The following is a 27,579-nucleotide window of genomic DNA, read 5'->3' as shown; positions in this document are numbered from 1 at the left end:
CCTTGGCTGAGGTCTGCGGCCTCACGCTGACCCACCCCTCTCTTCCCGCCCCGCGGTGGTCACGTCACTGTACCAGGCCTGCGCTGGGCGGCTGGGGGAGGGGTGACCTCCCGCAGTCACCAGCACCGCGGACGCCCGCCCTCCAGGAGCTGGACCCCGGCCAGCCCCGCCCCCTCCCGCCCCCTCAGCCGCCCTCCTGCAGCGGGCCGGGGAAGACAGCAGTAGGGGAACACTGTCCCAGGGACTGGAGGAGGGGGCGAGGCCGGACACCCCCACGCGCGCACACACACCTGCCGTCCAGGTGCGATCGTGTCCCTTACCATCCCCCTCCACGTTGGCCCGGCCGCAGGCGACAGGGGGCGGGGCCTGTCCCGAGGGGGCGGGGCGGGGCGGGGCTACCGCCGAGGGCTGGTCGGGCGGGCGGCGGCGGAGGGCGCACGGGCGGCGGGACGCTGGGACAGCGGCGGCCGGAGCGCGCGAGGCGAGTAGGACCCGAGTTGGGTCGGGGTTCGAGTCCGGTTCTGGGTTCGAGCGTGGTCCCCACCCCACCCCACCCCACCCCATCCCACTCTCAAGCCCGGGGCGCGATCTCTCCGGTCTCTACTAGCCGCTGGCTGCCTCCAGCTCCATCATCTATGCGCAAACTTTCCAGACTTGAGAGTGTCGCGGTCCCCGCGCCTCTGCTCGGTCCTAATCTTTGCTCCTGTCCGTGCTGGTCTCTCCTAACCCCATCCTCCATCCGTACCTCCCTATCCCTTCGCCCCATCACTGCCTCCCCGTTGCCCCTCTCCCCTGTCTCCATCCTTTCTGCCTCTGTCCCGTCCCCCTCCTCCCTCCGTTGTCCTCCCTCTCTTGTCCTCCCTCGCCCTCCTCCGTAGCCGGGCCAGAGCCAGGCCCCAGGCGGCGGGAAGGCGGCCGGGCGTCCGGCCGGGCTGGGCCTCGGCCTAGCGGCTGGGCCGGCGTGGGGAGCTGCAGCTGTTTGCCATTAGCTGGGGACCCCGCAGGCCCCGCCCCCTCCCTGCACGGGGCGGGGTCCTCCTCGCCCCCGTCTTTGGGCCGTGGAGAGGAGCGAGAAGACCCCAGAGACGTTCAGGCTGGCCTGGGGCGGGGGCTTTAGGGAGACCCGGTTGGACATTCGGGCCGCCTCCCTGGGACCCCGCGTTACTTCCCTGAGCCACCTACCTGTCCCCTCGTGGAGTGGCCTGTCTCCATTTCCATATCTCTCTGTCCTGTCTCGAGTACTCGCCATGCTCCAGGGAAGGTGAGCCACAGACACCCACCACCACTACCCTTTCCCCCACCATCTGCTTTCTCCACCTTTAGCCAGTCACCGACCCACATGGAGCATGGTCACATGGCTTCAGACCTCAGTTTCTGCCTGGAATATGGGGATGTGGGTGGCTTGGCTGGCAGTGAGGGGAATCTACCAAGCTAAGGATTCAAATCCAGACCCAGCTATTTCCTCGGGCTAAGTGACCCTGGGCAAGTCACTGTGTATTTCTTTCTTTTTATTTTGGCAGCCCCACATGGTATGTGGTATCTTAGTTCCCTGACCAGGGATCGAACCCATGCACCCTACATTGGAAGCATGGAGTTGTAACCATTGGATCGCCAGGGAAGTCCCCATTGTGTGTTTCTGTGTCCCAAAACACTTCATCTTACCCAAGACACCGTAATACACGGTGATAACTACCCCCTGGTAGGGTTGTCATGATGATCAAAGGAGTTGCCTGGATGATAATTATAGTTATACTATTATTCACCCCACCCCCTTCACCTCCAGGGGTCTCCACAGGGGTACCATTTCTGCTTCCTGCCTCTAGTCTCTCTCAGATTCCCAGAAAATATTTTCAATCACTTCCCTGTTGTACAGGGGGTGACCCTTCAGGCAGGTGGAAAGCCAGGTCTCCTGCAATTGGATGACTGTGTGTTCCAGGCACTGAAAGAAGGAGAAGTGAGGACAGAGACGTAGAGAGACAGGGCGGGAGAAGTGCAGAGAGACAGAGACGTGGAGAGACAGAGAGAGACGTGGAGAGAGACAAGCAAGAGGCTAAGCAAGGAGGACGTAAGACAAGACAAGCTCAAGCTCGGCTGCCCCTGAAGCTCCGGCCCCGCCTTCATGCCCAGCAGGTGCTCCACCTGGCCCATCCTCCCAGGTACCCACTGCCGTGGCACCACAGCCTGAAAAGGGTGGGGTGGGCCGGAACCTCTGCAGCAGGGTGGTTAGAGGTCAGACAGCAGAAAGGACTGGCCAAACTCGGTCAGAGCAGGGGACAGAAGTACCCGGGGACAGAAGTACCCTGGCCATCCTCCAGGTCTGGGGGTGCAGGTTAGTGAGAGGCCCTGATTGTCTTTCCCCTTTCCAGCCTCAGGCGCCCCCTCTCACTTCCTCCCCCCACCCCCGTGACTTCCGGGGCCTCCACCCGCCTTCTATCCTTGCTGCGCCCCCGAGCCCCCAGCCGGACACATCCTGGGGGGGCGGGGGGGTGAGCAGGAAGTTCTCGTGTAGCTCGGCAGCAAAACTGTTTATTTTTAGAGAAAATTGTTTCCATAAAGGGGAAAGGCTTTGCTCCTTGCTGCCTCCCCCCAACTTTCCCTACCAGCCCCCCGCCACTGCCCAGGCTGACCCAGCTCTGTTTGCGGGTCTCCTACCCTGAGGTCCGTTTCTCTTTGTGCCCCTGGGTCTCTGTCTCCGGCTGGCTGTCTCCCCATTAGTGCACCCATCTGCCCACCTAAGCGCCCATCTGTCCTGGTAACCAGTTCTTGCCTGGGCTGAGGGGAGGGGGCACAGGAAGGGTGGCGGCTGTCGGACTTCAGCACCCCATCCCCCCCGCCCCTGGTGGGGGGCTTTGTGGAGGCGGGGCTGTGGGAACAGCTGGAGCCTGTCCAGGGGCTGGACAGATGTGCGGGCAGACCGTGAGGTTTGGTTTCTTTGTTCCAGGCTGTGGGCGCCCCCCTCAACCCTTTCCACAGTCAGGACGGGTGTGTGCCTGTGAGAGGGTCCCACGCCCAGGGAAAGAGGGAAGTTGGGGGGGAAGGGACAGTGGGCAGGGGTGGCCACCTCCCCTCCTCCTGCAGACTCCTGACTCTGGGTGTCATCACACCCTCTTCACCCTCTTTCCAGGTAAACCTCAGCCGGTGCTGCAGGTAGTCTGACTCACAGTCCCCCCCAGAGACACCTGAGGAGCTCTGCAGGCAAGAGGATGGCCCAGGTCCTGCACGTGTCAGCCCCTTTCCCAGGTCAGGGGTCTCGTGGGGAAGAGGGCCCACCCTTGGGGTTGGAGGTGGGGCGTGAGGGACACAGGCCAGGTCCTGTGTGGCCTGGAGGAGAGAAGGGGGCCTGACTTGAGTGGGGCTGAGGGTAGGACACAGCTCTATCCTGAGAGCCTGAATGGGGACAACTCGGTTCTGCCCTCGACAGTCTAATGGAAGAGACAGGGTTTTTCAGGAAAGGAGGTTAGTCTGAGTTGGGAGACAGGGTCCTGACTCATTTGGGAGGTTGGAAGCACAGCCCTGCCCTGGGGGGGTCCAAGGGGGACGCAAGGCCTTGCCTTAGGCTGGGGAGGTGGGGAGGGGCCTGAGGCTTACAGCTGAGCATTGAGGAGCCAGTGGCGTCCCATCCTTTGGGCCAATAAGCCATGACTCACCCAGGTGCATCAGTTTGCCCCCAGGAGGGGACCACAGCATTCAGAGGGGCTGGCTTTTCTCTCTACCTCAGGGACCCCCGGCCCAGCCTCCCCGCCTGCCTTCCCCTCTAAAGAGCCTGAGGTCCCCTACTCGGTGGAGACGCCCTACGGCTACCGCCTAGACCTGGACTTTCTCAAGTACGTGGACGACATCGAGAAGGGCCACACGCTGCGGCGGGTGGCCGTGCAGCGCCGGCCCCGCCTGGGCTCCCTGCCCCGTGGGCCCGGCTCCTGGTGGACGTCCACCGAGTCTCTGTGCTCCAATGCCAGCGGGGACAGCCGCCACTCGGCCTACTCCTACTGCGGCCGTGGCTTCTACCCGCAGTACGGCGCCCTGGAGACACGCGGTGGCTTCAACCCGCGAGTGGAGCGCACGCTACTGGACGCCCGTCGCCGCCTGGAGGACCAGGCAGCCGCCCCTGCCGGTCTGGGCTCCCTGACCCCCAGCGCGGCCGGCTCGACGAGCTCACTGGTGGGCGTGGGGCTGCCACCTCCGACACCACGGGGATCGGGACTGTCCACGCCGGTGCCGCCCAGCGCCGGGCACCTGGCCCATGTGCGGGAGCAGATGGCGGGGGCCCTGCGGAAGCTGCGGCAACTGGAAGAGCAGGTGAAACTGATCCCCGTGCTCCAGGTGAAGCTGTCGGTGCTGCAGGAGGAGAAGCGACAACTCACAGTGCAGCTCAAGAGCCAAAAGTTCTTGGGCCACCCTGCAGGAGCCCGGGGCCGTGGTGAGCTCTGCCTGGACCTCCCTGAGGCCCTCGAGGACCCAGGGACACTCGAGACCCGGAGCGTGGGCACCTGGGTCCGAGAGCGGGACTTGGGCGTGCCCGATGGGGAAGCAGCCCTGGCCGCTAAGGTGGCCGTGCTGGAGACCCAGCTCAAGAAAGCACTCCAGGAGCTACAGGCAGCTCAAGCCCGGCAAGCCGACCTCCAGCCCCAGGCCTGGCCGCCGCCAGACAGCCCAGTCCGTGTGGACACCGTCCGGGTGGTGCAGGGGCCGAGGGACGTGGAGGTGGCAGCCAGCACGGCAGCGGGGGCTCCTGCTCAGCGGGCCCAGAGTCTGGAGCCCTACGGGGCAGGGCTGCGGGCCCTGGCGACGTCCAACGGGGCCGAGAGCCCCCCTGTGTTCCGCAGCCATGAGGTGATGGAGACAGTGTTCCCAGCGCCCACTGCATCCACCAGCAACGTCCACCAGGTGAAGAAGATCAGTATCACAGAGCGCAGCTGTGATGGGGCAGCAGGTGAGCAGTAGCAGGTGGGGGCAGACGGTGGAGGGTCCCTCCTTTTCCTCTGAATGCTGGGGTCCAGCCCCAGCCCTGTCCTCCCACAAGCAATCAGAACCTCAGTTTCTTCATCTGTGCAAAGGAGACACTTGTGCTGCTGACCCAGTCCCTCTAGAGACCATGTGAAGAAATTAAGTGTTTGAAGAATTAGGTGTGTGCTCATGTCTGGAGAATCCCAGGGACAGGGGAGCCTGACGGGCTGCCGTCTGTGGGGTCGCACAGAGTCAGACATGACTGAAGCGACTTAGCAGCAGCAGCAGCAGCAGCATGTCTAGAACGTTATAAATATGTAGAAAATAGGAGGTATTTGGGTGAAGGTCCCCAAAGCTGTCAGTTGCTGGGCAAAAAAAAATTCTTCCCTGATTGGCAAAAACCAGTCTCAGGCCATGAAAAAGGAAATGTGTTGTTCATGTAACTTAGTGACAGCTTCAGGCATAGCTGGATCCAGGTGCTCAAATAGCCTCAGAATCTCTACCTCCCTCTTTCTCTTCCTCTGTGCATCCTGGAAGCGTCTCTCTCAGGCAGGCAGAGGTGATCACACCACTCCTGACATCTGTTGAGCCAGCTCATAAAGGGAAAGGGAGCCCCTCAATCCAGATAGCACCAGCAAAAATCCCAGGGGTGACCCTTCTTGGTTGGTTTGGGTCATTTGCTCCTCACTGAGCTAATCACTGAGTCTCTCGCTGCCCAGGCCCAGATCCTGGAGGTGGAGGAGCCCCACCCAAGTCCAGAGGGAGGAAGGGGATGCTCCCTGGAGGAACTGCTGAGTCCTCATGCTCGGAAAGGGGATGTGGGATGTTCAGGATAACAGCTGCCCCACCACCGCCGTCCTGAGGCCCCTGGGAGATGCTGCCAGAATGACTCATAATCCAGACAGCTGTTCTTTATCTAATACCAGTCTGGTGCTGACGGCTCTGTTAAGTGTTTCACCCACCGAGGAGGTTAAGACAGTGGGCTGTGTAGCAAGGTCACCTGGGTTTAAATTCTACTCCTTACTGTGTGATCTGAAAGATCAGCTTCACTTCTCTGGGCCTCGGCTTCCCTGTCTGTGAAGTGGCCTTGTAGCGGTCCACACCTCTAGGATTCTTCTGAACTAGTGCATACATACAGTAAGCACTTAACCATCGTGTGTTGCTACTTCTGCTGTTAGTTGTCATGTCACTAAATTGTGTCTGATTCTTTGCAACCCCATGAACTGTAGCCCGCTAGGCTCCTCTGTCCATGGGATTGTCCAGGCAAGAATACTGGAGTGGGTTGCCAGTCCCTTCTCCAGGGGATCTCCTTGACCCAGTCTCCTGCATGGCAGGCAGATTCTTTACCATCTGAGACACCAGGGAAGCCCAGAATACTGGAGCAGGTTGCTGTTTCCTACTTCAGGGGATCTTCCTGATCCAGGGATTGAACCCATGTTCTTTTGTGTCTCCTGCATGGGCAGGCAGATTCTTTACCACTGTGTCATGTGGGAAGCCCCCCTACTAATGGTTTTCAGGTCAATTCTTGTCATAACTGGGGAAACTGAGGTTTGCGGAGAAGCTTCACATATCCTTTGTCAAACATCCAGGATCTGAGACCAGGCTGTTCTGAATCTATAGCATGCCTCAAAGATTCAGCCCATTCTTCATCTAAGTCTCAAATAATATCAGGTGGCCAGAGCCCTGTAGAGCCACCAGAGGGTACAAGCTAGAGGGCGGGGTCCCAGCTGTGTTTTCTTGCTTCCCCATGTTCTTCCTGGCCAGCTGTGGACTCCACCCCTGTGATCTGTGTCTATCCCAAACACCCAGCCCTGCGACCCTGGCCCCCAGCCAGAAGCCCCACCCAGCCCAGCCTCCGGATCTCTTAAGAGGCAACCTCCATTCCAGACGTGCCTCCCAGCACAGCCACAGGGCCTCCTGCCTGCAGGACACACAGACCTAGCCATGTCCCCATGTTGTGCAAGCGGTCACCCCCCAGAAGTTCTTCCTTGAGTCTCGCTTAACTCCCTCTTGCTGCAGCCAGCCCCAGTCTCTGCCTCGCTTAGGCAGAACTGGCATGTGCTAATTCATTTCATTGCCTTCTCATCCAGGGAATATTTACTGAGTGCCTGCCATGTGCTAGATTTTTGTAGGCACTGGGGACACAGCAGTGAACAAGACAGACGAAAAGCCCCTGCAATAAACAAATAGCCCACCAGAAACAAGTGAAGAAAAATCACTTCAGAGAGCGCATGTTTGAAGCAAATAAAACAGGGATGTGGGATGGGTGGTGGTTGGATGGTGTGGAGGCCCGTGTTCAAATTCTGGTTTCCCTGCTCCCTGGCTCCGTGCTCTTTAACCTCTGTTAAACCTGTTTAACCTCTCTGTGCCACATTTGTGGGGTCGGGGTGGGGTAGGGCGATGGTACTGACCGCCCAATGGCACCAGATCAGTGTGAGCTGAAATACATTGGTTGGTGCTGAGTGTTCAAGATGGTATCAGGCACTGGTGGGTGCTTAAGGGTTAGCTGTTGGCTCTTTGAGCCAAGATGTGAGAGAAAAGAAACACCTGGGTGGTTTCTTGACAAATGTTTTGTGTTTTGTTTTTTGGCTGCACTGCATGGCATGTGGGATCTTAATTCCCCACCCAGGGATTGAACTCATGCCCCCTGCAGCGGAAGCACAGGGTCTTAACCACTGGACTGCCAGGGAAATCTTTGACAAATGTTTAGACCACTTAAGTCGGTCATGCATAGGTCAATAAGGAGGCTGGGAAGAATCCAGCCTTTCTGCCACCTAGAATTTGCTTGCTGCAGTGAAGGGCAGGAAGGGTGAGAGGCAGCCGTCGCCTCAGGCTGGCAAAGGTGGATGAGACAGGCAGAGGCCCAGAGACCACTGTAAACTCTCATTCATCCCTCACCTTTCAAAGGCACCACAGAGAGATTCCTGGGAGAACGGGCAGCCAGGCACGTGCATCCGTGGGGTCTCTCCAAGGCTTTGAAATTTCCTGTTATTGTTTGAAACACAGTCCTATGAATGCAATTCATATTCTTTGTGGAAGGTTTGGAAAGTACAGAAGACTCTGTAAAGTGAAAGTCGCTCAGTCGTGTCGGACTCTTTGTGACCCCATGAACCATACAGTCCATGGAATTCTCCAGGCCAGAATACTGGAGTGGGTAGCCTTTCCCTTCTCCAGGGAATCTTCCCAATCAGAGGTCAAACCCAGGTCTCTCACACTGCAGGCGGATTCTTTATCAGCTGAGCCACAAGGGAAGCCCAGTAATCCTGGAGTGGGTAGCCTATCCCTTCTCCAGTGGATCTTCCCGACCCAGGAATCAAGCCAGGGTCTCCTGCATTGCAGGCAGATTCTTTACCAACTGAGACAGGAGACTCTAGAACACTAAATAAGATCTCCATAAACCCACCACTGCCTAGACACAGCTGCTATGGATACTTCTTGTTTCCTTCTGATTTTTTTTCTCATGAAGAAAATAATATGTATTTTTGGAGTCTGGCAACATGTACTGATGGAATTTGTTGTGTTGCCTTATTTTCTATGTAAAAGCATTTAGGCAGCCCACTGCAAGGGGCTGCATTATGTGATGTCCTTTTTGTATCTTAATTCATTGACAGCCCCAGTACCGCTTGGAAGCGGGTGGTGTTTCTATCTCTGTTTTACAGATGTGGAAACTGAGGCACTGAGTGGTAAAGGAATTTGTCCATAGTTTTCCAAGCCAGGATTTAAATCCTCTGATTTCTTTGATTTAACATTATTGCAGGGACATTTCATCATGTTATTAAAAATTTGTAGGGGAATTCCTTGGCAGTCCAGTGGTTAGGACTCCAAGCTTTCACTGTCAAGGGTGCGGGGTTCAGTCCCTGGTCAGAAAACTAAGATCCTGGAAGCTGCAAGGTGTGGCCAAAACAAAAAACAAAAAACTATTGGAACATGCTATTTATCTTTTAACACCTGGATGACTCTTTACTGTCAGAAAGAAGAAAGTGTTAGCTTCGTCCGACTCTTTGCAACCCCAGGGACTATAGCCCACCAGGCTCCTCTGTCCATGGAATTATCTAGGCAAGAGTACTTGAGTGGGTTGCCATTCCCTTCTCCAGGGGATCTTCCCAACCCAGGGATCGAACGCAGGTCTCCCGCACTGCAGGCAGATTCTTTACCAGCCTCATTGAGCTACGCATGGCACCTCTCTTGTTTGACTTTAATTCTTTTCTCACCTTTGTCTTCCACCCTCAGTGTTGAGGACTGATAAATATTTTCAGCTTTGTGGGGCATCTGATCTCTGTCGCAATGACTTGACTCACTTCTGCTCAGTTCTTTTTTCCCCCAGCTTTACTGAGGTATAGTTAATATACAAAAATCTGCACATTAAAAAAAATTTATTTTGTATTGGTATATAGCTGATTAACAATTTTGTGATAGTTTCAGGTGGACAGCAAAGGGACTCAGCCATGCATATGCATGTATCCATTCTCCCCTAGACTCGCTTTCCAGGCAGGCTGCCAGACAACACTGAGCAGAGTTCCATGTGCTGTACAGTATATCCTTGCTGGTTATCCGTTTAAATATAGTAGTATGTACATGTCCATCCCAAACTCCCTAACTGTCCCTCCCCTCATCCTTCCCCCTGCCTCCCTGGCAACCGTAAATTCATTCTCTAAGTCTGCGAGTCTCTTTCATAATCTGCGCATTTTTAATGTATACATTTTGATAAGTTTAATGTCTCAGCTCAACCTTTGTAGCATGTAAGCAGCGTAGCCAATACATCCATGAACTAACGTGGCTATATACCAATAAAACAATGTGTGGACACTGAAATTTCAATTTCCTGTAATTTTCACGTGTCCCAAAGAGACTCCTCCTTTCAGTTTTTTCCCAACCATTTAAAAATGTAAAAACCGTGCCCACAGGGTGATTTAGCACCCCCTGCTCTGTCACACACCCCTACCCCATTGTGATATCATTCCTTGCAACCCACCTTCCAGAAGCATATTTAGATATTTGAGTATTCTTGAAAAATATGCCCTAGGCATGTTTAATTTCCTAAAATGGTATTGTGCTTTAGGAAAAAAAAAAAAAAAATCTTTCTGTTTCTTATTTTTTCCTCGCTACACTCTATTTTGGAACTCTCCACCCTGATCTGGTGGTTTGTCACTTCTAATGACTGCATAGATTTCTGCTGTAGGTATGTGCTGCACTTTCTTAGATGACCCCCTCCTTGGTGGACACCTGGGTTGCTTCCAACTCCTGGCTGCTTTGAATAGTACTGGCTCCGTCCTTACATGTCCTGTCCCGTGGGGTTGCTGGGTTACAGGAAAGGCACAACTTCACTCCAGATTTTGTCTGATTCTCTCCGGAAAGTTCTCTCTGGCCACACTCCCACCAACCATGGCTGGGTCTGAAGTGTCCATTTCTCTACATCCGCGGTAACGTAGTTTATTTATCTTTCTAATTTTTTGCTCGTTTGATGCAGTTGTCCAAGGTGGTATCTCCTTGTTTTAAATAGCATTCCTTTGATTGCTGGTGAGGTTGAGCATCACCATATAATGTTTCACAACTCTTCTTAGTGAATTGCTTAGTCGTAGGCCTCTATTTTTTTTTCCTTTGGGGCAATTTTGAGATGTTCCTGGCATTTTCCAGAATAGGGGTTTGGGAACTGTAGCCTGCAGGGCCGTATGAAGCCTGGTGCCTGTTTTCATACAGCCCATGGGCTCAGAGTGGTTTCTGTGTTTTTGAATGGTTGAACAATGTGAAAAGAGTAATATTGTGTGATATGAGCACAATTATATGAAATTCAAATTTATTAGAACACAGCCAGGCCCATTCATTTATGTACCATCTCGGGTTGCTTTTGTACTGTTTACAACAGACCTTATGACCCACAATATTTATTATCTGGCCCAGGACAGGAAAATTTTGTTAACGCCTATTCTAAAAGATAATTCTTTGCCTGTTTTTGGCATTATGACTATCTTTCCACAGCCTTTATTCTTCTGTCAATTAAATTTAAGAGGTTTTTTTTTTAAACAAAATAGTTTTAACCAAGAGTTTTTTAACTCTTAATGTTGATGTCGTTAAAGTCATCGCAGATTTCTTTTTTTAAGTTTTAATTCTTTCCACTTTATCTCGGTGATTGACATATAAATTATATTAGTTGACTGTGCTGTGCTCAGTTGCTCAGTCAGTCATGCCCGACTCTGCAACCCCCACGGACTGTAGCCTACCAGGCTCCTCTGTCCATGGCACTCCCAAGGCAAGAATACTGGAGTGGGTTGCCATTTCCTATTGATTATATATTATTATAAGTAATACTATTCATATTATTGAGGATGTACATGTTGATGATAACTATATATATGTGTGTGTGTGTGTGACAATATATACAGGTATATATGTATGTATATATTACCAAAATGATTACCACAGTAGGTTTAACATCCATCACATCACAGTTAATAATTTTTTTTCTGTGATGAGAACTTTTAAGACCTGATCTCACAGCAGTTTTCGAATATATGCCAGAGATTTGTGGGTTCAGTTCCAGACCTCCACAATAAAGTGAGTCCCACATTTTTTGGTTTCCAAGGGCATATGAAAGTTGTGTCTGCACTGTAGTGTAGCCTATTAAGTGTGCAATAGAATTATGTCTAAAAAGACAATGTACACACCTTAATTTTAAAAATATTTTATTGCTAAAAAGTGGTAACCATCGGCTGAGCCTTCAGCAGGTCATAATCTTTTTGCAATGGTAACATCAAAGATCAGTGATCACAGGTCACCATAAAAAATACAATAATGATGAAAAAGCTTGGAATATTCTGAGAATTACCAAAATGTGACACAGAGACACAAAGGGACCAAATGCTGTTGGAAAAATGGTACCCGTAGGCTTGCTCCATGCAGGGCTGCTATTGGGCTTCCCAGGTGGCTCAGTGGGAAAAGAATCCCCCAGCTAGTGCAGGAGGCTCAGGTTCAGTCCCTGATCTGGGAAGATCCCCTGGAGAAGGAAGTGACCACCTACTTCAGTACTCTTGCCTAGGAAATCCCTGGACAGAGGAGCCTGGTGGGCTATAGTCCATGGGGTTGCCAAGAGTCGGACATGACTGAGTGACTGAGTGCAAGCACTTCTGTTTCACCCCCAGTTCTCTCACCTGGGGTCTGTGCTGAGCCCTCTTTCCTCACCTCCTTTGGCCTGTTTCTTCCTGCAACCATGCCCTGCTGATTTCATTATTGTGGCTTTGGGAATACGTGTTGCTGTCTCCTAAGCCTGCCCGTTTTAGCTGGCCAGGGAGGGGCCAGCTGGCCATGGACTTGTGTTCTTCCATATAAATTTCCATTATAAATTTTGGTTACAGTTCACTCCATCTCCCAGTACAATAACAATAATAACTATTATCAGTTCTGTTACTGTTACTTTAGTATTGCAGTGTCTGACCTTGAACTTCTCATGACTGGAAGGAGCCATCCCAGCTTTTGAGGGGCAGAGCCTGCTCTTCCGTGGGGCAGAAGGGGCCATAGCACTGCTCTGATTCACTCTTTTTTTTTTTTTTCCCACTTTTGAAAAATTTGGGGTAAACAACATATCATATAACATAAAACTTACTCTCTTAACCATTTCTCGGTGGCAATAAGCACATTGCTGTGCAACCAGCCTTACCATCCCTGTCCAGAACTTTTATTTTATTTTACAGGTTTATTTGCCTGTGCCGAGCCTTCATTGCTGCGAGGGTTCTCTCTAGTTGTGGTGCTTGAGCTTCTCACTGCGGGGGCTCCTCTTGTTGCGGAACACAGGCTGTAGGGTGAGCGGGCTTCAGTGATTGCGGCACGTGGGCTCCGTAGTTGCAGCCTGTGGGCTCTAGAGCGAAGGCTCAGCAGTTAGTCGGGCTTAGTTGCCCTGAGGCACGTGGGATCTCCCTGGACCAGGGCTCTAACCCGTGTCTCCTGCACTGGCGGGCACATTCTTCACCCCTGAGCCGCCAGGGAAGCCTCCCAGAACTTTTCCGTCTTCCCAAATTGAATCTCTGTCCCCTTGAAACGCCTACTCCCCACCCTTCTCCCCCAGCCCCTGGCACCTGCCATCCTGCTTTCTGTCTCTACGGATCTAACTCTTCTACGGACCTCGTCTAAGTGGAGTCATGCACATCGTGTTCTGTGACTGGCTTCTTTCCCTGAGCATAATGTTAGTGTTAGTCTCTCAGTCGTGTCTGGCTCTTTGCAACCTCATGGACTGTAGCCCTCCAGGCTCCTCCTGTCCATGGAATTCTCTAGGCAAGAATACTGGAATGAGTTGCCATTTCCTTCTGCAGGAGATCTTCCCAACCCAGGGATCAAACCCAGGTCTCCTGCATTGCAAGCGGATTCTTTACCATTACGGTCTGAGCCACCAGGGAAGCCCGGAGCATAATGTTACTTTACCCGAATTTAAGTAACAGACCTCCCAGGTGTTTCCAGCAGGAAGCCTGGCTTTGGGTGACAGTGATACTTTCCACTGTTTCTTGTTACTTTCCACTTCACCAGGTAGTGCTTTTGTTTGTCAGATGTGAATTTATTGACAAGATTAAAAAAAAATCAGATTCCCGTAAAAACCTGGCATTTGCTCTCGGTTCCCCGCGGGAGTTGGAGCTCCTGACTCTGGAATCCGCCTGGCCCGACCCCGCCCTGGGCTGGGGCGCTGTCGGAAGCTTTTATGGCCAGTGTCTCATCCGTTCGATGTGCTCTGCTTTTGTCGAGTGTTTACTCCCTGTTCCTAGCTCAAGTTGAGTGTTGCTCATGGACTTGAGGGAGTAGTTGCTGCGGTTGTCAAAAAAAATTAAAGGGAATTAAAATGAATTGGTCTGCAGACCCCGTGGTCAGTGGCAGGAAGGGGACATGCTGGGAAAGTGGGGACGTGGGAGCCACACGTGCCCTGGGATGGGGGGTCCTCAGTGGGTTCTGAGGCCCGGGCAGCCACTCAGGGTCTCAGGACTTTTGTTCCTGGCTCCAGGCTGGTGATCCGGGGCTAGAGCTCTCTGCCAACTCCACCCCTGTTTTTGCAGTGGGCACCCTCGGGATCCTGAGTCCTACAATGTCACTTTTGTTCTCAGACCAACTTGGGCGTTTTTTTTTCCCCTAATTATGATAAAATTAGGAACTATTAGGGTATAACATAGGGTTTCCCTGGTGGCTCCAACGGTAAATAATTTGCCTGCGATGTGGGAGACCCAAGTTTGATTCCTAGGTTGGGAAGATCCTCTGCAGAAGGGAATAGCTACCCACTCCAGTATTCTTGCCTGGAGGACTACAGTCCACGGGGTCGAAAAGAGTCAGACACGACCGAGCGACTAACACACACACACAGAACATAAAAGGTTTCATTTTAAACATGTCTGAGCATCCATTTCACATTGGTATGCAACTGTCCCCACCGTCCACCCGAGAACATTTTCATTGACCTGGAGTGAAACCTGCCTGGGTGGGGTTTTAACTTTCTAATAGCCCTTATTTTATTTTTTTCTTTTTCTGGCCACCCCCTGTGGCTACCCTTATTGCTTCTTTATCCTGATTATTAAAATGTTTAAAGAAGCAGAAAGCCAGATACAAAATGTTATCTACAGCACAACGCTATAGATATTTATGATATTGAAATAGTATTATATTATAAATTATATTATAAAATAATTTATAATAGTGAAATAGTATTACAAAGTGATAATAGCAAGTCTTATCAAAAGGTAGCTGACAGTTCTCTTGACTTAACAAATGTTCTTCATGCTCTCGTGCACGTGTTATTTTAAGCCCTCTCTCACGCTACTGTCTTTACTGTGTGGCATCATGATGTAGGACATGTCGTGTCTGAGACACAGAGAGGTTAGTGACCTGCCTGAGGTCACACAGCTCTTTTGCGGGAGATCTGAGTCCTGACCATGACCACCATTTTCAGCTGTAGTTTCCAGACAACACTCAGTATGATGTCAGAGGGGAGGTCACAAGCCAGGATTACAGGGGTCATGTGATCTTCCCCGACCCTGACCGGCTCTGAGGCAGGCGGCAAACCAGGACTGGAATGGATCCTGCCGCTTCTTTGCAGGGTGACCTTAGGCCACCCTCAGGGTCTCAGCTTCCTCATCTGTAACAATCCAGCTTCCACATGGGAAGTTTTGATGAAGTAATGCAAGAATTAGCCCTTGGAGCACCTGGCCCAGCGTAAGGGACAAGAGGCAGCTGTTATTACTGTTCTTGTTTTGCTATTGTTACCTGCAGTAAACTCCTCTTCTCCCGCCTCTGCAGGTCTCCCACAGGCTCCTGCAGAATCGTCCTTACCACCTCCGGAGTCTGAGGGGGCCACCCAGGCGCAGCCAGAGAAGAACACAGGCCAGGTGCCTGCCCATGACGACACCACCATCAAGGAGCCCATCAGGCAAGCAGCCTGTCAGGAATCGGAGTCTGAGGAGGCTGGGGGTGCAGGTAAGTGGGAGCAGCTACACAGAGGGCCAGCCGCCAGAAGCCCAGGCATGGGGTCTGGCTTCGGGAGACTCTCACGACACCACCCCTCCCCCTCCAGGAGGGGCCCGGGCAGGCGTGCGGTCCATCATGAAGCAGAAAGAGGAGCCCACAGACCCAGAGGCCCACCGGAGGAGCCTCCAGTTCGTGGGGGTCAACGGCAGGTGAGAGATCCTGGGCTGAGCCCCTCACTTTGATTCATTCATTCAACCAAAGCACAGGAGACGGATGAGGAAACTGAGGCATGGGGAGGCCTGGTGGACTGACTCCAGTCAGTCCAGTGCTGAGCTGGTACTGTAACCACTACATCACACTGCCCCATGGGAGGCGCTGGACTCGGCTGTGTGCCCCATGGAGCTCCTGGTCCACTGTGAGCTGGGGCAATGATGGGCGGTCCCAACCCAGCGTGGTTGGAGCAATGATGGGGATGCTCAGGCAGTGAGGGGGGCCTGGCGGAGGCAGAGATGGCCCTGGGGAGAGTCACCGACAGAGGGGAACACGTGTGCTGCAGGACAAGCAGACCCTTGCAAGGCGCAGAGTGCGGGGTGGGAGGTCTCCTGGTGGAGGACACATCCTGGATAAACGCTCCAAGGCAAGAGGAAGCCATGACGTGAAAAGTAGGAGAGGACTTCCTGGGCGGGCCAGTGGTTAAGACTTCACCTTCCTATGCAGGGGATGCAGGTTCCAGCCCCGGTTGGGCATCTAAAACCCTTCTTGCCTCACAGCCAAAAAACCAAAACATAAACAATATTGTAACAAACTCAATAAAGACTTTAAAAATGGTCTGCATCCAAAAAAAAAATCTTAGAAGAAAAAAAAGTGGGAGGCCTGGGGAGCAGAAAGAGTTGGGGGCCTTGAATGCCAGGCACAGAAGCTTAGACTCTGTCAAGAGATAGCAAAGAGCATGAGGGTCCTATGTGCAGTAGGGCGAGGGTCTGAATCAGTATAACACCTGTGTAAGGAGCAAAGTGGGTTTCCCTGGTGGCTCAGATGGTTAAAAATCTGCCTGCAATGTGAGACGGAGAAGGCAATGGCACCCCACTCCAATACTCTTGCCTGGCAAATCCCATGGACGGAGGAGCCTGGTAGGCTGCCGTCCATGAGGTTGCGAAGAGTCGGACATGACTGAGCGACTTCACTTTCACGTTTCACTTTCATGCATTGGAGAAGGAAATAGCAACCCACTCCAGTGTTCTTGCCTTGAGAATCCCAGGGGCGGCGGAGCCTGGTGGGCTGCCGTCTCTGGGGTCACACAGAGTCGGACATGACTGAAGCGACTTAGCAGCAGCAGCAATGTGAGAGACCCGGGTTTGATCAGTGGATCAGGAGGATCTGCTGGAGAAGGGAATGGCAACCCACTTCAGCATTCTTGCCTGGAGAATTCCATGGACAAAGGAGCCTGGTGGGCTACAGCCCATGGGGTCGCAAGAGTCAGATACAACTGAGTGACTAACACACTTTCTAGCATAAGCAGCAAAGTGTAAGAGGTGCTGAAGTGTAGAAGGGAAAAGCAGTGCCCCTCCCTGACCCCCCAAACATGATCACCATCACAGGCAGTGTTTATTGAGCACTTATTGCATCCCTGGAGCCCTGTCAACTTCATAGTGCCACCATCCCCATTTAATGGATGGGGAAACTGAGGCCCAGAGAGGTTAAGTGCCCCTCCCCTACCACCTACAGCGTCTCCCCCAGATATGAGTCCTCCTCTGAGGACTCCAGTACCGCAGAGAACTTCTCGGACAATGAGAGCACAGAGAACGAGGCCCCAGAGCCAGAGGAGAGGGTTCCAAGTGTGGCCGAAGCCCCCCTGCTCAGGCCCAAGGAGACGGCGAAGGCCAAGACGAGCCGGGAGGAGTCTCAACTGTCCCAGGAGTCTCTGCACACGCCCACAGCTGAGGGGGCATCAGGATCAAGTGCGAAAAACGAGATCCGGTCAGTTTTCTGGATGGGAGGGCTTCAGGCAGGGCCTGGGGTCAGAGAAGGTGACCTCTGCCTCAGATGCCACCGTTCAAGCCCTCTAAGGGGAAACTCCCATCAGTCATGTACACCTTAGTCTGAATTAGTGAACCCACACTTTCTCTTTCTGGGCATCTGAAGATCTGGTGGCTTTGATAAAAGGCCTGAGGGGGGCAATTTGGGCTGTTGGGGTTAGGGTTTAAGGGGCAGGCTAAGTCTGATCTTAAGTCACCCACCTTCTTTGGGACATTTTGACCCACCTGTCCATCCTGTGTATGTCTCCTATGTCTCCCCTTGATGAAAAATGCATCCTCAGAAAGAGATTTCCATCTGCCGCTGGCTATTTGGAATAAAGTGTGGCCCATGTGTCCGTTTTCTCTTGGGGTCTGTGTGTTCCCCATGTCTGCCCCTTGGGGTGCCGTGCAAAAGTTTCTGAGAAGGAGGGGGTCTGAGATTCCACCACTCAGGGGTGCCCTGGCAGAACTGGGTGAGGGCCACGGGGCAGAGTGTTGAGACCCTCTGTGAGCACCCCAGTTGGACATGGTGGGTGGAGGACACCCAGGAAGCTGAGGCGAGTACTCCTAAGATAAACTCCCCTTCGTCTGTCCTTGGCAGGATGGAGCTGAGTCCTGACCTCATCTCAGCCTGCCTAGCCCTGGAGAAGTACCTGGAGAACCCCAAAGCTCTCACCGAGCGGGAGCTGGTACAGTGGGGCCCTGGGCCTGAAGCGGGGGCTCTCCTTCCCCTCCACCCCCATCCTGGCTTCTCCTTGTCCACAGTGTCTCTCTGTGCTTTGGATCATGGGCACCCCAGGATCCTAGCTGGGAGCTGGTGGGCGAGGGGCTCTGAGACTTGAGTCGTGGTCTTTGGAGAGGCGCCAGGGAGGAGGGAGGGCCAAGGATGGTCACCTGCCGGCAAAGCTAGCCTTGGTTCCTGTTCCTTCCCGGGCTTGAGGAAGGGGAGTATTTCCTGCTGCTGTATTTCTTCTGATGGGTGTGTACACTTGACCTTGAAGATCCCATCCAGGGTGGAGATACTCACACCTTCCTCTGGGGACATACCTAGGACCACGGGGTCTACACTTCCCTTTAGGGCAGGGGACACTACACTTTTCTTCAGGGGGGGCTCACCTAGGGTGGGGCACCCACACGTCCCCTCTGGTTCAGGGTGGGCTTCATCTGGCCCGGGGTGGGCTGCTGTGGCCCTCACGCCCCTCTTCTCCCTGGCCCGCGTCCAGAAAGTGGCCTACACCACGGTGCTGCAGGAGTGGCTGCGCCTGGCCTGCCGCAGTGACGCCCACCCGGAGCTCGTGCGGCGCCACCTGGTCACCTTCCGGGCCATGTCGGCGCGGTTGCTGGACTACGTGGTCAACATCGCTGACAGCAATGGCAACACAGCACTGCACTACTCCGTATCCCACGCCAACTTCCCCGTGGTGCGGCAGCTGCTGGACAGCGGTGAGCCCCGGGGACGGGGGCAGGGGGCCCCGGGGGGGCAGGCAGGCTGCCACCCGGTCTGATGCTCTGATGAGGGAGATGCTGCCCTCCTGGTCTGATGGGGGAGGGTGCCCTCACAGCCTGATGGGGGAAATGCCACCCTCCTGATGTGATGGGAGAGCTATCACCCTCCCAGTCTGGTGGAGGAGACATTGCTTCCCAGTCTGGTGGAGGAGATGCCGCCCTCATAGTCTAATGGAAGAGACACTGCCTTCCCAGTCTGATGGGGGAGATCTCACCCTCCCAGTCTGGTGAGGAAGATACTGCCCTCCCAGTCTGATCAGGGAGACGCCGCCCTCCCAGTCTGATGGGGGAGACGCCGCCCTCCCAGTCTGATGGAGATGCCGCCCTCCCAGTCTGATGGGGGAGACGCCGCCCTCCCAGTCTGATGGGGGAGACGCCGCCCTCCTAGTCTGATGGGGAAGACGCCGCCCTCCTAGTCTGATGGAGATGCCACCCTCCCAGTCTGATGGGGGAGACGCCGCCCTCCTAGTCTGATGGGGGAGATGCTTCCCTCCCAGTCTGATGGGGGAGACGCCACCCTCCCAGTCTGATGGGGGAGACGCTTCCCTCCCAGTCTGATGGGGGAGACACCACCCTCCCAGTCTGATGGGGGAGACGCCGCCCTCCTAGTCTGATGGGGAAGACGCCGCCCTCCTAGTCTGATGGAGATGCCACCCTCCCAGTCTGATGGGGGAGACGCCGCCCTCCTAGTCTGATGGAGATGCCACCCTCCCAGTCTGATGGGGAAGACGCCGCCCTCCTAGTCTGATGGGGGAGACGCTTCCCTCCCAGTCTGATGGGGGAGACGCTTCCCTCCCAGTCTGATGGGGGAGACGCCTCCCTCCCAGTCTGATGGGGGAGACGTCGCCCTCCCAGTCTGATGGGGAAGACGCCGCCCTCCTAGTCTGATGGAGATGCCACCCTCCCAGTCTGATGGGGGAGACGCCGCCCTCCCAGTCTGATGGGGGAGACGCCGCCCTCCTAGTCTGATGGAGATGCCACCCTCCCAGTCTGATGGGGGAGACGCCACCCTCCCAGTCTGATGGGGGAGACACCACCCTCCCAGTCTGATGGGGGAGACGCCGCCCTCCCAGTCTGATGGGGGAGACGCCGCCCTCCCAGTCTGATGGGGGAGACGCCACCCTCCCAGTCTGATGGGGGAGACGCCACCCTCCCAGTCTGATGGGGGAGACGCCGCCCTCCCACGCTGGTGAGGGGATAGAACCCCTACCTGTGGCCCCGGTGTACTGGAAAAGGCAGCCATGGTTTTATGGAAAACACGTGGCCCTTCCACCACCCCAGTGACCCCTGTATGACAAAGGTGACACCCCTGGAACCCTAAAAAAGGATGTGGCTTCCCATCTGGGGCTCAGAGACAAGTCGTGGTCCACAGTTAGACGTGAAGAAATTAGACGTGACTCTCCACTAGTCAGTCTGATGGAGGAGGCAGAGCCTGCAGTCTAATGGAGGAGACATAGACCAGACGGAAGGATGACTAGGGGCCTTTCAGATTAATGGGGATACAGAAATCCTACTTTCAGCCCTAAACGCAGGAGCCCAGTCTGATGGAAGAGTCACAGATTTCATTGTTAGGAGCCCCTCCCGTAGTAGAGCTGTGGACCCAGGGGCGGAATGGGGCTGTCAGTCTAAGGAAAAGAAAGGATGAGTCCACACCTAGACTAATGGTGGAGACGTGATGCCCGATGCGCGTTATGGCAGTGAACAAGGCTTCCAGTCTGATGGCAGAGACGAGGCCTGGTCCTCAGGGCCCCTCCCCCAGCCTTGAGGCAGACCCAGCCAGCATCACGAGGGTCTGAGACCCGATCTCTTCCTGCCAGGTGTCTGCCAGGTGGACAAGCAGAACCGCGCCGGCTACAGCCCCATCATGCTCACCGCCCTGGCCACCCTGAAGACCCAGGATGACATCCAGACCGTCCTACAGCTCTTCCGGCTTGGAGACGTCAATGCCAAAGCCAGCCAGGTATAGCCCTCGGCACTGGCGACCTGGACAGCCCTTCCCACTTATGACGTCCTAGCCCTGCCCCAAGCCCAAGGCGAGAACCCCCACTCCACAGGCAGAGAAACTGAGGCACAGAGAAGTATTCATTTCCTCGAGGTTCAACTAGAGGAGGGGGACTTGAACTTGGGGGTCTAGCTCCAGAGCCCCATTCTTTTTTAAAAGAAATTATTTATTTGGCTGTGCCAGATCTTAATTGCCATGTATGGGATCTAGTTCCCTGACTAGGAATCAAACCTTGGCCGCCCTACTTCGGGAACTTGGAGTCTTAACTACTGGATGACCAGGAAGTCCCAGACCCTGCTTGCTTTTTTACTGATTTATTTTTAATTTAAAGAATTGTATTAGTAGTTTAGGGTTTTGTTTTTTTTCAATGGAATATAATTGATTTATAATGTGTTATTTCTGGTGTAGAGCAAAGTGATTCAGTTGTATATATACATATATAGATTATTTTTCATTATAAGTTATTACAAGGTGTTGAATATAGTTCCCTGTGCTATGCAGTAGGACCATGTTGTTTATTTTATATACAGCAGTGTGTATCTGTTACTCTCAAGCCTCTAATTTCTCTCTCCTTCCCCACCTTTTCCCCTTTGGTAACCATAAGGTTTTTTTTTAACTATGTCTGTGAGTCTGTTTCTGTTTTGTAAATAAGTTTATTTGTATCACTTTTTTAGATTCCACACATATGTGGTATCATATGGTAGCTGGCCTTGTCTGATTTACTTTGCTTAGTGTGACCGTCTCTAGGTCTGCCCATGTTGCGGCAAACGGCATTATTCCGTTGTTTCTTATGGCTGAGCAGGATTCCATTGCACCACGTCGTGCCACACCTTGGTCTCTTCACCCGCCGATGCTTTCACGTCTTGCCTGTTGTAAAAGTGCTGCGATGAGCACTGGGGTACAAGCATCTTTCTGAATTAGGGTTTTCATCGTTTCCGGGTATATGTCCAGGTGGTTTACTTTTTTAAAAATTGAGGCAAAATGCACAGATGATGAACTCTTTTAAGATGACCAGTTCAGTTCAGCTGCTCAGTCATGTCCAACTCTTTGTGACCCCATGAATCACAGCACGCCAGGCCTCCCTGTCCATCACCAACTCCCGGAGTTCACCCAAACCCATGTCCATCAAGTCGGTGATGCCATCCAGCCATCTCATCCTCTGTCGTCCCCTTCTCCTCCTGCCCCCAGTCCCTCCCAGCATCAGGGTCTTTTCCAGTGAGTCAGCTCTTCGCGTGGCCGGTAGCACTTAGCATAGCCGCAGTACTGTGCAACCACTGCCACTGTCTGCCTCCAGAACACCTTACACTCTGATAGGAGACCCGGCACCCGCAGCTGTCACTTCACTCCCATCTTCCCTCCCCCAGCCCCTAGCCCCCTCAGTCTGCTTTCTGTCTCTGAGGATTTGCCTGTTAGGGATATAGTATATAAATGGAATCATGTAGTATTGTGTCTAGCTCTTGTCACAGAGCATAATTTCTTTCTTTATTTGGCTTTGCCTGGTCTTAGTTGTGGCATGCGGGATCCAGTTCCCTGACCTGGATGGAACCTAGGTCCCCTGCATTGGGAGCTGGGAGTCTTAGGCACCAGACCACCAAGGAAGTCCCTAGACGTTGGTTTTTATTGAGATTTAACCTCGTAGCTCAGTCAGTAAAGAATCTGCCTGCAATGCAGGGGACCTGGGTTCAATCCCTGGGTCAGGAAGATCCCCTGGAGAAGGAAATGGCAACCCACTCCAGTATGCTTGCCTGGAGAACCCCATGGACAGAGAAGCCTGGCAGGCTACAGTCCATGGGGTTGCAAGAGTCAGACATGATTTAGCCACTAAACTACCACCAACTGGTAGACAGAAAAGTGTACACAATACATTCTACTTATGTTTGTACCTGTCTTAGCTCAACACATTCTACTTAACGTTTGTATCTGTCACTTAGGAATCTGATTTAAGTGGGCATATGGATGGATAGCATCACCGACTCAATGGACATGAACTTGGGCAAACTCTGGGAGATAGTAAAGGACAGGGAGGCCTGGCGTGCTGCAGTCCATGGGATTGCAAAGAGTTAGATATGACTTAGCAACTAAACTCCAGCAACAACAAGGGATGGGGAGACACAGATCATGTGCCCGAGGAGGAGACATTTAAGCTGAGACCTGAAGGATGAGAAGGAACCAGCCAGAAGAAAAGGGATCAGCAAGTACAAAGGCCCAGTGGTAGATAAGATTATTCGAAATACAGGAGGCCCATGATTGGAGGTGCAGTTAGCATCAGAGTACTCAGGAACCATGGAAAGTTCCAGAGCAGGGGTGTCACCCTCTGGGGCCTGCATGATCCATAAGCCTCTTCCTTTGCCCCATCCAGGCAGGGCAGACAGCCCTGATGCTGGCGGTCAGCCACGGGCGGGTGGACGTGGTCAAAGCCCTGCTCACCTGCGAGGCGGACGTCAACATCCAAGATGACGACGGCTCCACAGCCCTCATGTGTGCCTGCGAGCACGGCCACAAGGAGATCACTGCACTGCTGCTGGCTGTGCCCAGCTGCGACATTTCCATCACCGACCGTGTGAGTCCCCACCCCGGTGCGCCCGGGGGTAGGGGGGTGCACAGTGCAGAGGGCATCAGCATAGTAACCGATGCTTTGCAGGACGGGAGCACGGCTCTGATGGTGGCCCTGGACGCGGGACACAGTGAAATTGCGTCCATGCTGTATTCCCACATGAACATCAAGTGCTCGGTGAGTCTCAGCCCTAGCTGGGAAGAGGGTGGGGGCTCCGAAGGGGGATGGCATACAGGAACCACGCCGAGGGCTGCAGCTGTTTGTTAAACCTTCATGGAGCCCCCATGAGGAAACAAGATACAAGAACTAAGACTGTGCAGCTATGGTTGGTGATCACAGGATTCAAACCAGATCTGTCTGGTTCCAAATCGTGTTCTTCATGACCATGTGAAGGGCTTTGGCATTCACTCAAAGTGTGTCATTGTATTTAAGGCCTTGAGAAGTTTCACTGTAAAGAAGCCTAACTGTGTCTTAATGGGGAATTTCTCTGATGTGACCCTAGAAATCTGGGTTTAAAAAAAAAAATCATGCCCATTAGCAAAATGCTCTTCTGGAAGCCTAACAGGAGGATAACATTGATGTTCGCTGTGTCCTGAGTGCTTGACGGAGGAGAAAGCCCTTCCAGTCTGATGGGGGAGGCGGGGCCAGTCCTCATAGGTCTCTAAAGCAGTGCCCTGTCTGATGGAGGAGACAAGCCCTTCTAGTCTGATGGCGTGTGTGTGTGCTCAGTCGTGTCTGACTCTTTGCGACCCCATGGACTGTAGCCCACCAGGCTCCTCTGTCCGTGGGATTTCCCAGGCAAGAATACCAGAGCGGGTTACATTTCCTCCTCCAAGGGATCTTCCCAACCCAGGGATCTTTACCACTGAGCCACCTGGGAAGTGCCTGGTAGTCTAATGGACTGTATACCAAATGCCTCCCGAGCGGGATTTCCAGAACCCTCCACAAGAACCCTGTTCAGTTGCATAATGTACTGTTACTGTGACCATTTTTCAGGTGGGGAAGCTGAGACTTAGAAGGTTCCATTCTTGGTCCAAAGCCTCACAGACAGGAAAGGGCAGAGACCTTAGGGTGTGAATCCAGACTTCGGACTGGAACCTGTCTGCCCGCTCCTCCTCACCCCCATCTCCCACTTGCCCTGGCCTCCCTGAGGCATGAGTGGGGCCAGGTTCCAGGGTGGCTAGGTAGGTGTTTACCACAGCAATTTCCCCAAGTGGTCCAGGAGAGAGAAGTTTGCTGAGACATAAGCCATCCGGCTCCTGCTAGGCTTTTCTGAGGCTCCGAGTCTTCCCAGTGTCACTGCTTTGGGTCTTAGGTGCTCAGGGGATCTCCTTGGAATCAGCTCTAGGCCTCCATGTCCACACTGGGAGATGGGGGTGATGGGGCTGGGTGGCGTCCTGCTGTCTGACATGTGGTCCTGCTCCCAAGGGCTCCACAGGGCTGGAGCCCGATCCTCCATCACTGTCCTCTCGGGCCACTGCCTCGGCATGCTTCTCTGGCTCGCACCCCCTCTGCCACCTCCACTGTCCTCCCAAAGTGGCCAGAGGTCACTGTGAGCACCTGAGTCAGGGTACAGCCCTCCTCTGCTCACAGCCCTCTGTGCCTCCCGCCCCGCTTGGAGTGGGGTCACCCTCAAAGCCCACCTCCCCCCACTCTCACCTCCCCCTTCCTTGCTCACTCTGCTCCAGCCACACTGGCCTGATTGCTGCTCCTGCCTCAGGGCCTTTGCACTTGCTGTTTCCTCTGCCTGGAACACCCTGCCCCTTGGGTGCCCCCCAACGTCCCTCAGACATCACCCTGCCAGACCACCTGCTGTCCACTGTCACTGCCACCTAAGCACTCAGGAAGAACCCTCCACTGCACTCATCTGTGAGCTTCTGTGAAGCTGTCTCCCCAGCAGCGTTACCTCCTTGAGGCCAAGGGACCACAGCCTGTTGTTCACTCACCATAGGACCAGGGCCAGCCAGCAAAGTCACCACTTCAGACCCCCAAGGGGACGCCAAACTAAGGGAATTCTGCCTCTCATTTCAGTTTGCCCCGATGTCAGATGACGAGAGTCCCGCGTCATCCTCTGCAGAGGAGTAGCTGTGAGAAGAGCCCAAGGTGCCACTCCTGGGGACCAGGCAGCCCAGAAAGAACTGTCCCTCGTCTCCTCCCTTGCCAGCTCCAACTCGATCCACCAAGGTCCCAGTATCAAAGGCAATTGGGGTTTTCCTCTGCTTCCCAGGGGGAGACCCCAACAGTGTGGAGACTTCAGCTGAAAGCGGGTTTTTTCCCAGTACCCTGGTTCAAAGCAGCCACAGTACACACTGGAGCTAAACTCATATGTAAATCGGCGCCAGTGGCTGGCTCTGAGGCGTGGGTTTGTGAGGAACGCTGAGAACAATCAACTGGCAATTACAGATGGAGGAGGGTAAGAGGGAAAGATATTGTATTTCTGAATCACAGTTGGAGGGGGAAAGGGGGAAAAAATCACTTACTTACTTGTTGCCAAATTTGAAAGTCACTGGAATCGTGTATTTTCACTTTAAGCCTAAATGTTGTTACGCACGGATCGCATCGTCTAGAGTGGCCTGACACCCAGTCCCCCTACGTTTAATTGTCTGGTATATAATCGAGTTTTCTCCACTGCCCCCTGCCCAGACGACTTTCTTGGTGGCATTCTCTCGTGGTCTCTTCACAAAGCAGATTCTGTCTTTGTCACCCGGGGTGGGAGGTTTAATTGTTCCTTCTGCCTTCTGTTTCTTCCCGCTGGGAGCAGCTCAGCCGCCCGCCCCCGCCCCATTCAGGTGTTGGGCTCGGGAGCCAGCAGCCGAGGGGTGCGAGTTGCGCCTTTCTTGTGATTCCCCAGAATCTCCTCCATCAGGGGGGCCCTGGCAAATATTCATTTTCCTATAGACCTGGACATGTAGGAGATGAATCTGGTCCCCAGAGGGGTGCCTACATCCCTAGGCTTAGAACCCCAGTGACAAGGCCATCCTTCCCCGCAGACTCCAGAATGTCTCTCCTCTAAGGAAGGAAAACAGGGCATGAGTCTGTTGGCAAGCACAGGCCCCGTTCCAAAAATCCCATGTGTGCTCGATTCGAAGTTGGCTGCCCCCGAGGGCTCCCAGTGCAAACTTAAAAAGACAGAGCTTTGCCGAAAACCAAACAAGGGCCAGCTGGTTGTCTTTTTTTTTTTTTTTCAAACAACCTACAGGCTTTCCGGAGCCGCCTGGAACACAGCCTGCTGGAAACGGGGCTCTCCCAACACACGCAGTTTCCTGCATGGCCTGTTTTGTCTCAGAATCTCAACATAGTTTTCTTTCCCATTCCTTCCTTTTGTGACCAAAAAAGAAAGAGAAAAGGAAACAGGGAGGGGAGGAGGGAGACAGGTTCTAAGCCTCGAAAAGTGCCTTGTGACCGGGGATAAGATCCCTTAGTCTTTAGACGTCCTGCCCTCTCTTGTCCAGTTCTCAGCGTAGCCACCAGGGTGGGCGCTAAAACCCCAGCAAGACGGGTCAAGCCCTCGGCACTACACGCGTTCATTCACCAAAGCCAAGTGCTGGCTTCTCTCCTAGAAAAGTAGGTTTCCTGGCCTGATGGAGTCTGCTCACGTTCATTATGATGGAAGGGATAGTACCTAAGACGAGAGAGCTTGGATGGTCAAAGGAGAGAGACACTCCGGTTTGTGTGTGTATGTGTGTGTGTAAATGAAAAGGAAAGGAAACCCAAGCTGACTGGGGATGACCACTGTCAGGAGGCCACAGCTTTGGGCAGCTTTGAGAAGCGGTACGAGAGTTGTGTGTCTGTGTGTCCGGCCCTGGAGCTGTGGCTGTGTTTATTTTAAGCTTCTAGAAGCAGCTCATTGATCACCGCGCCCCGCCCCCCTGCCCCCCCACCGTGAGTCCATATTTATCCCTGTGTGTTCCCTTCTTCCCTGCCCTTACCCCTTGGGCTTGGCGTGGTAGGTTACAGGGGTTTCTGTGTCTGACCCTGCTCTCTTCTCACATGTATTCAAGACCTTTAACTTCACTTTCCGACCATGGTACGTCCATAAAGACAGTATTACACTTAAATGAAGTATTCCTTTTTGTAATCATTTTTTAGAAGGTAAAGGAATTTAATAAATCTACCTTATGAGAAGGCCA

At 53.5% G+C, this 27,579-nt stretch overlaps 1 protein-coding gene across 3 annotated transcripts; it reads left to right on the top strand.

Moving 5' to 3' along the window:
* Window positions 419-27,579, top strand: KANK2 (KN motif and ankyrin repeat domains 2). 3 transcript variants are annotated; one of them, XM_018051103.1, is made up of 14 exons: window positions 560-1,261; window positions 1,937-2,156; window positions 2,942-2,982; window positions 3,125-3,240; window positions 3,719-4,930; window positions 15,205-15,381; window positions 15,479-15,581; window positions 17,098-17,349; window positions 17,989-18,076; window positions 18,611-18,830; window positions 20,711-20,853; window positions 23,255-23,455; window positions 23,537-23,626; window positions 25,481-27,579. In XM_018051103.1, the coding sequence occupies exons 4-14, from the start codon at window positions 3,204-3,206 to the stop codon at window positions 25,532-25,534; spliced, it is 2,577 nt and encodes an 858-aa protein (XP_017906592.1). In that variant the 5' UTR covers window positions 560-1,261; window positions 1,937-2,156; window positions 2,942-2,982; window positions 3,125-3,203; the 3' UTR covers window positions 25,535-27,579. The 3 variants fall into 3 exon arrangements, with proteins under 3 accessions (XP_017906589.1, XP_017906592.1, XP_017906591.1); XM_018051100.1 differs by lacking the exons at window positions 560-1,261; window positions 2,942-2,982 and adding an exon at window positions 419-481; XM_018051102.1 differs by lacking the exon at window positions 2,942-2,982.

The sequence above is a fragment of the Capra hircus genome, chromosome 7 (genome assembly GCF_001704415.2).
Source record: "Capra hircus breed San Clemente chromosome 7, ASM170441v1, whole genome shotgun sequence".
NCBI lineage: Eukaryota > Metazoa > Chordata > Mammalia > Artiodactyla > Bovidae > Capra > Capra hircus.
This window is presented reverse-complemented; position numbering and strand designations above follow the sequence as displayed.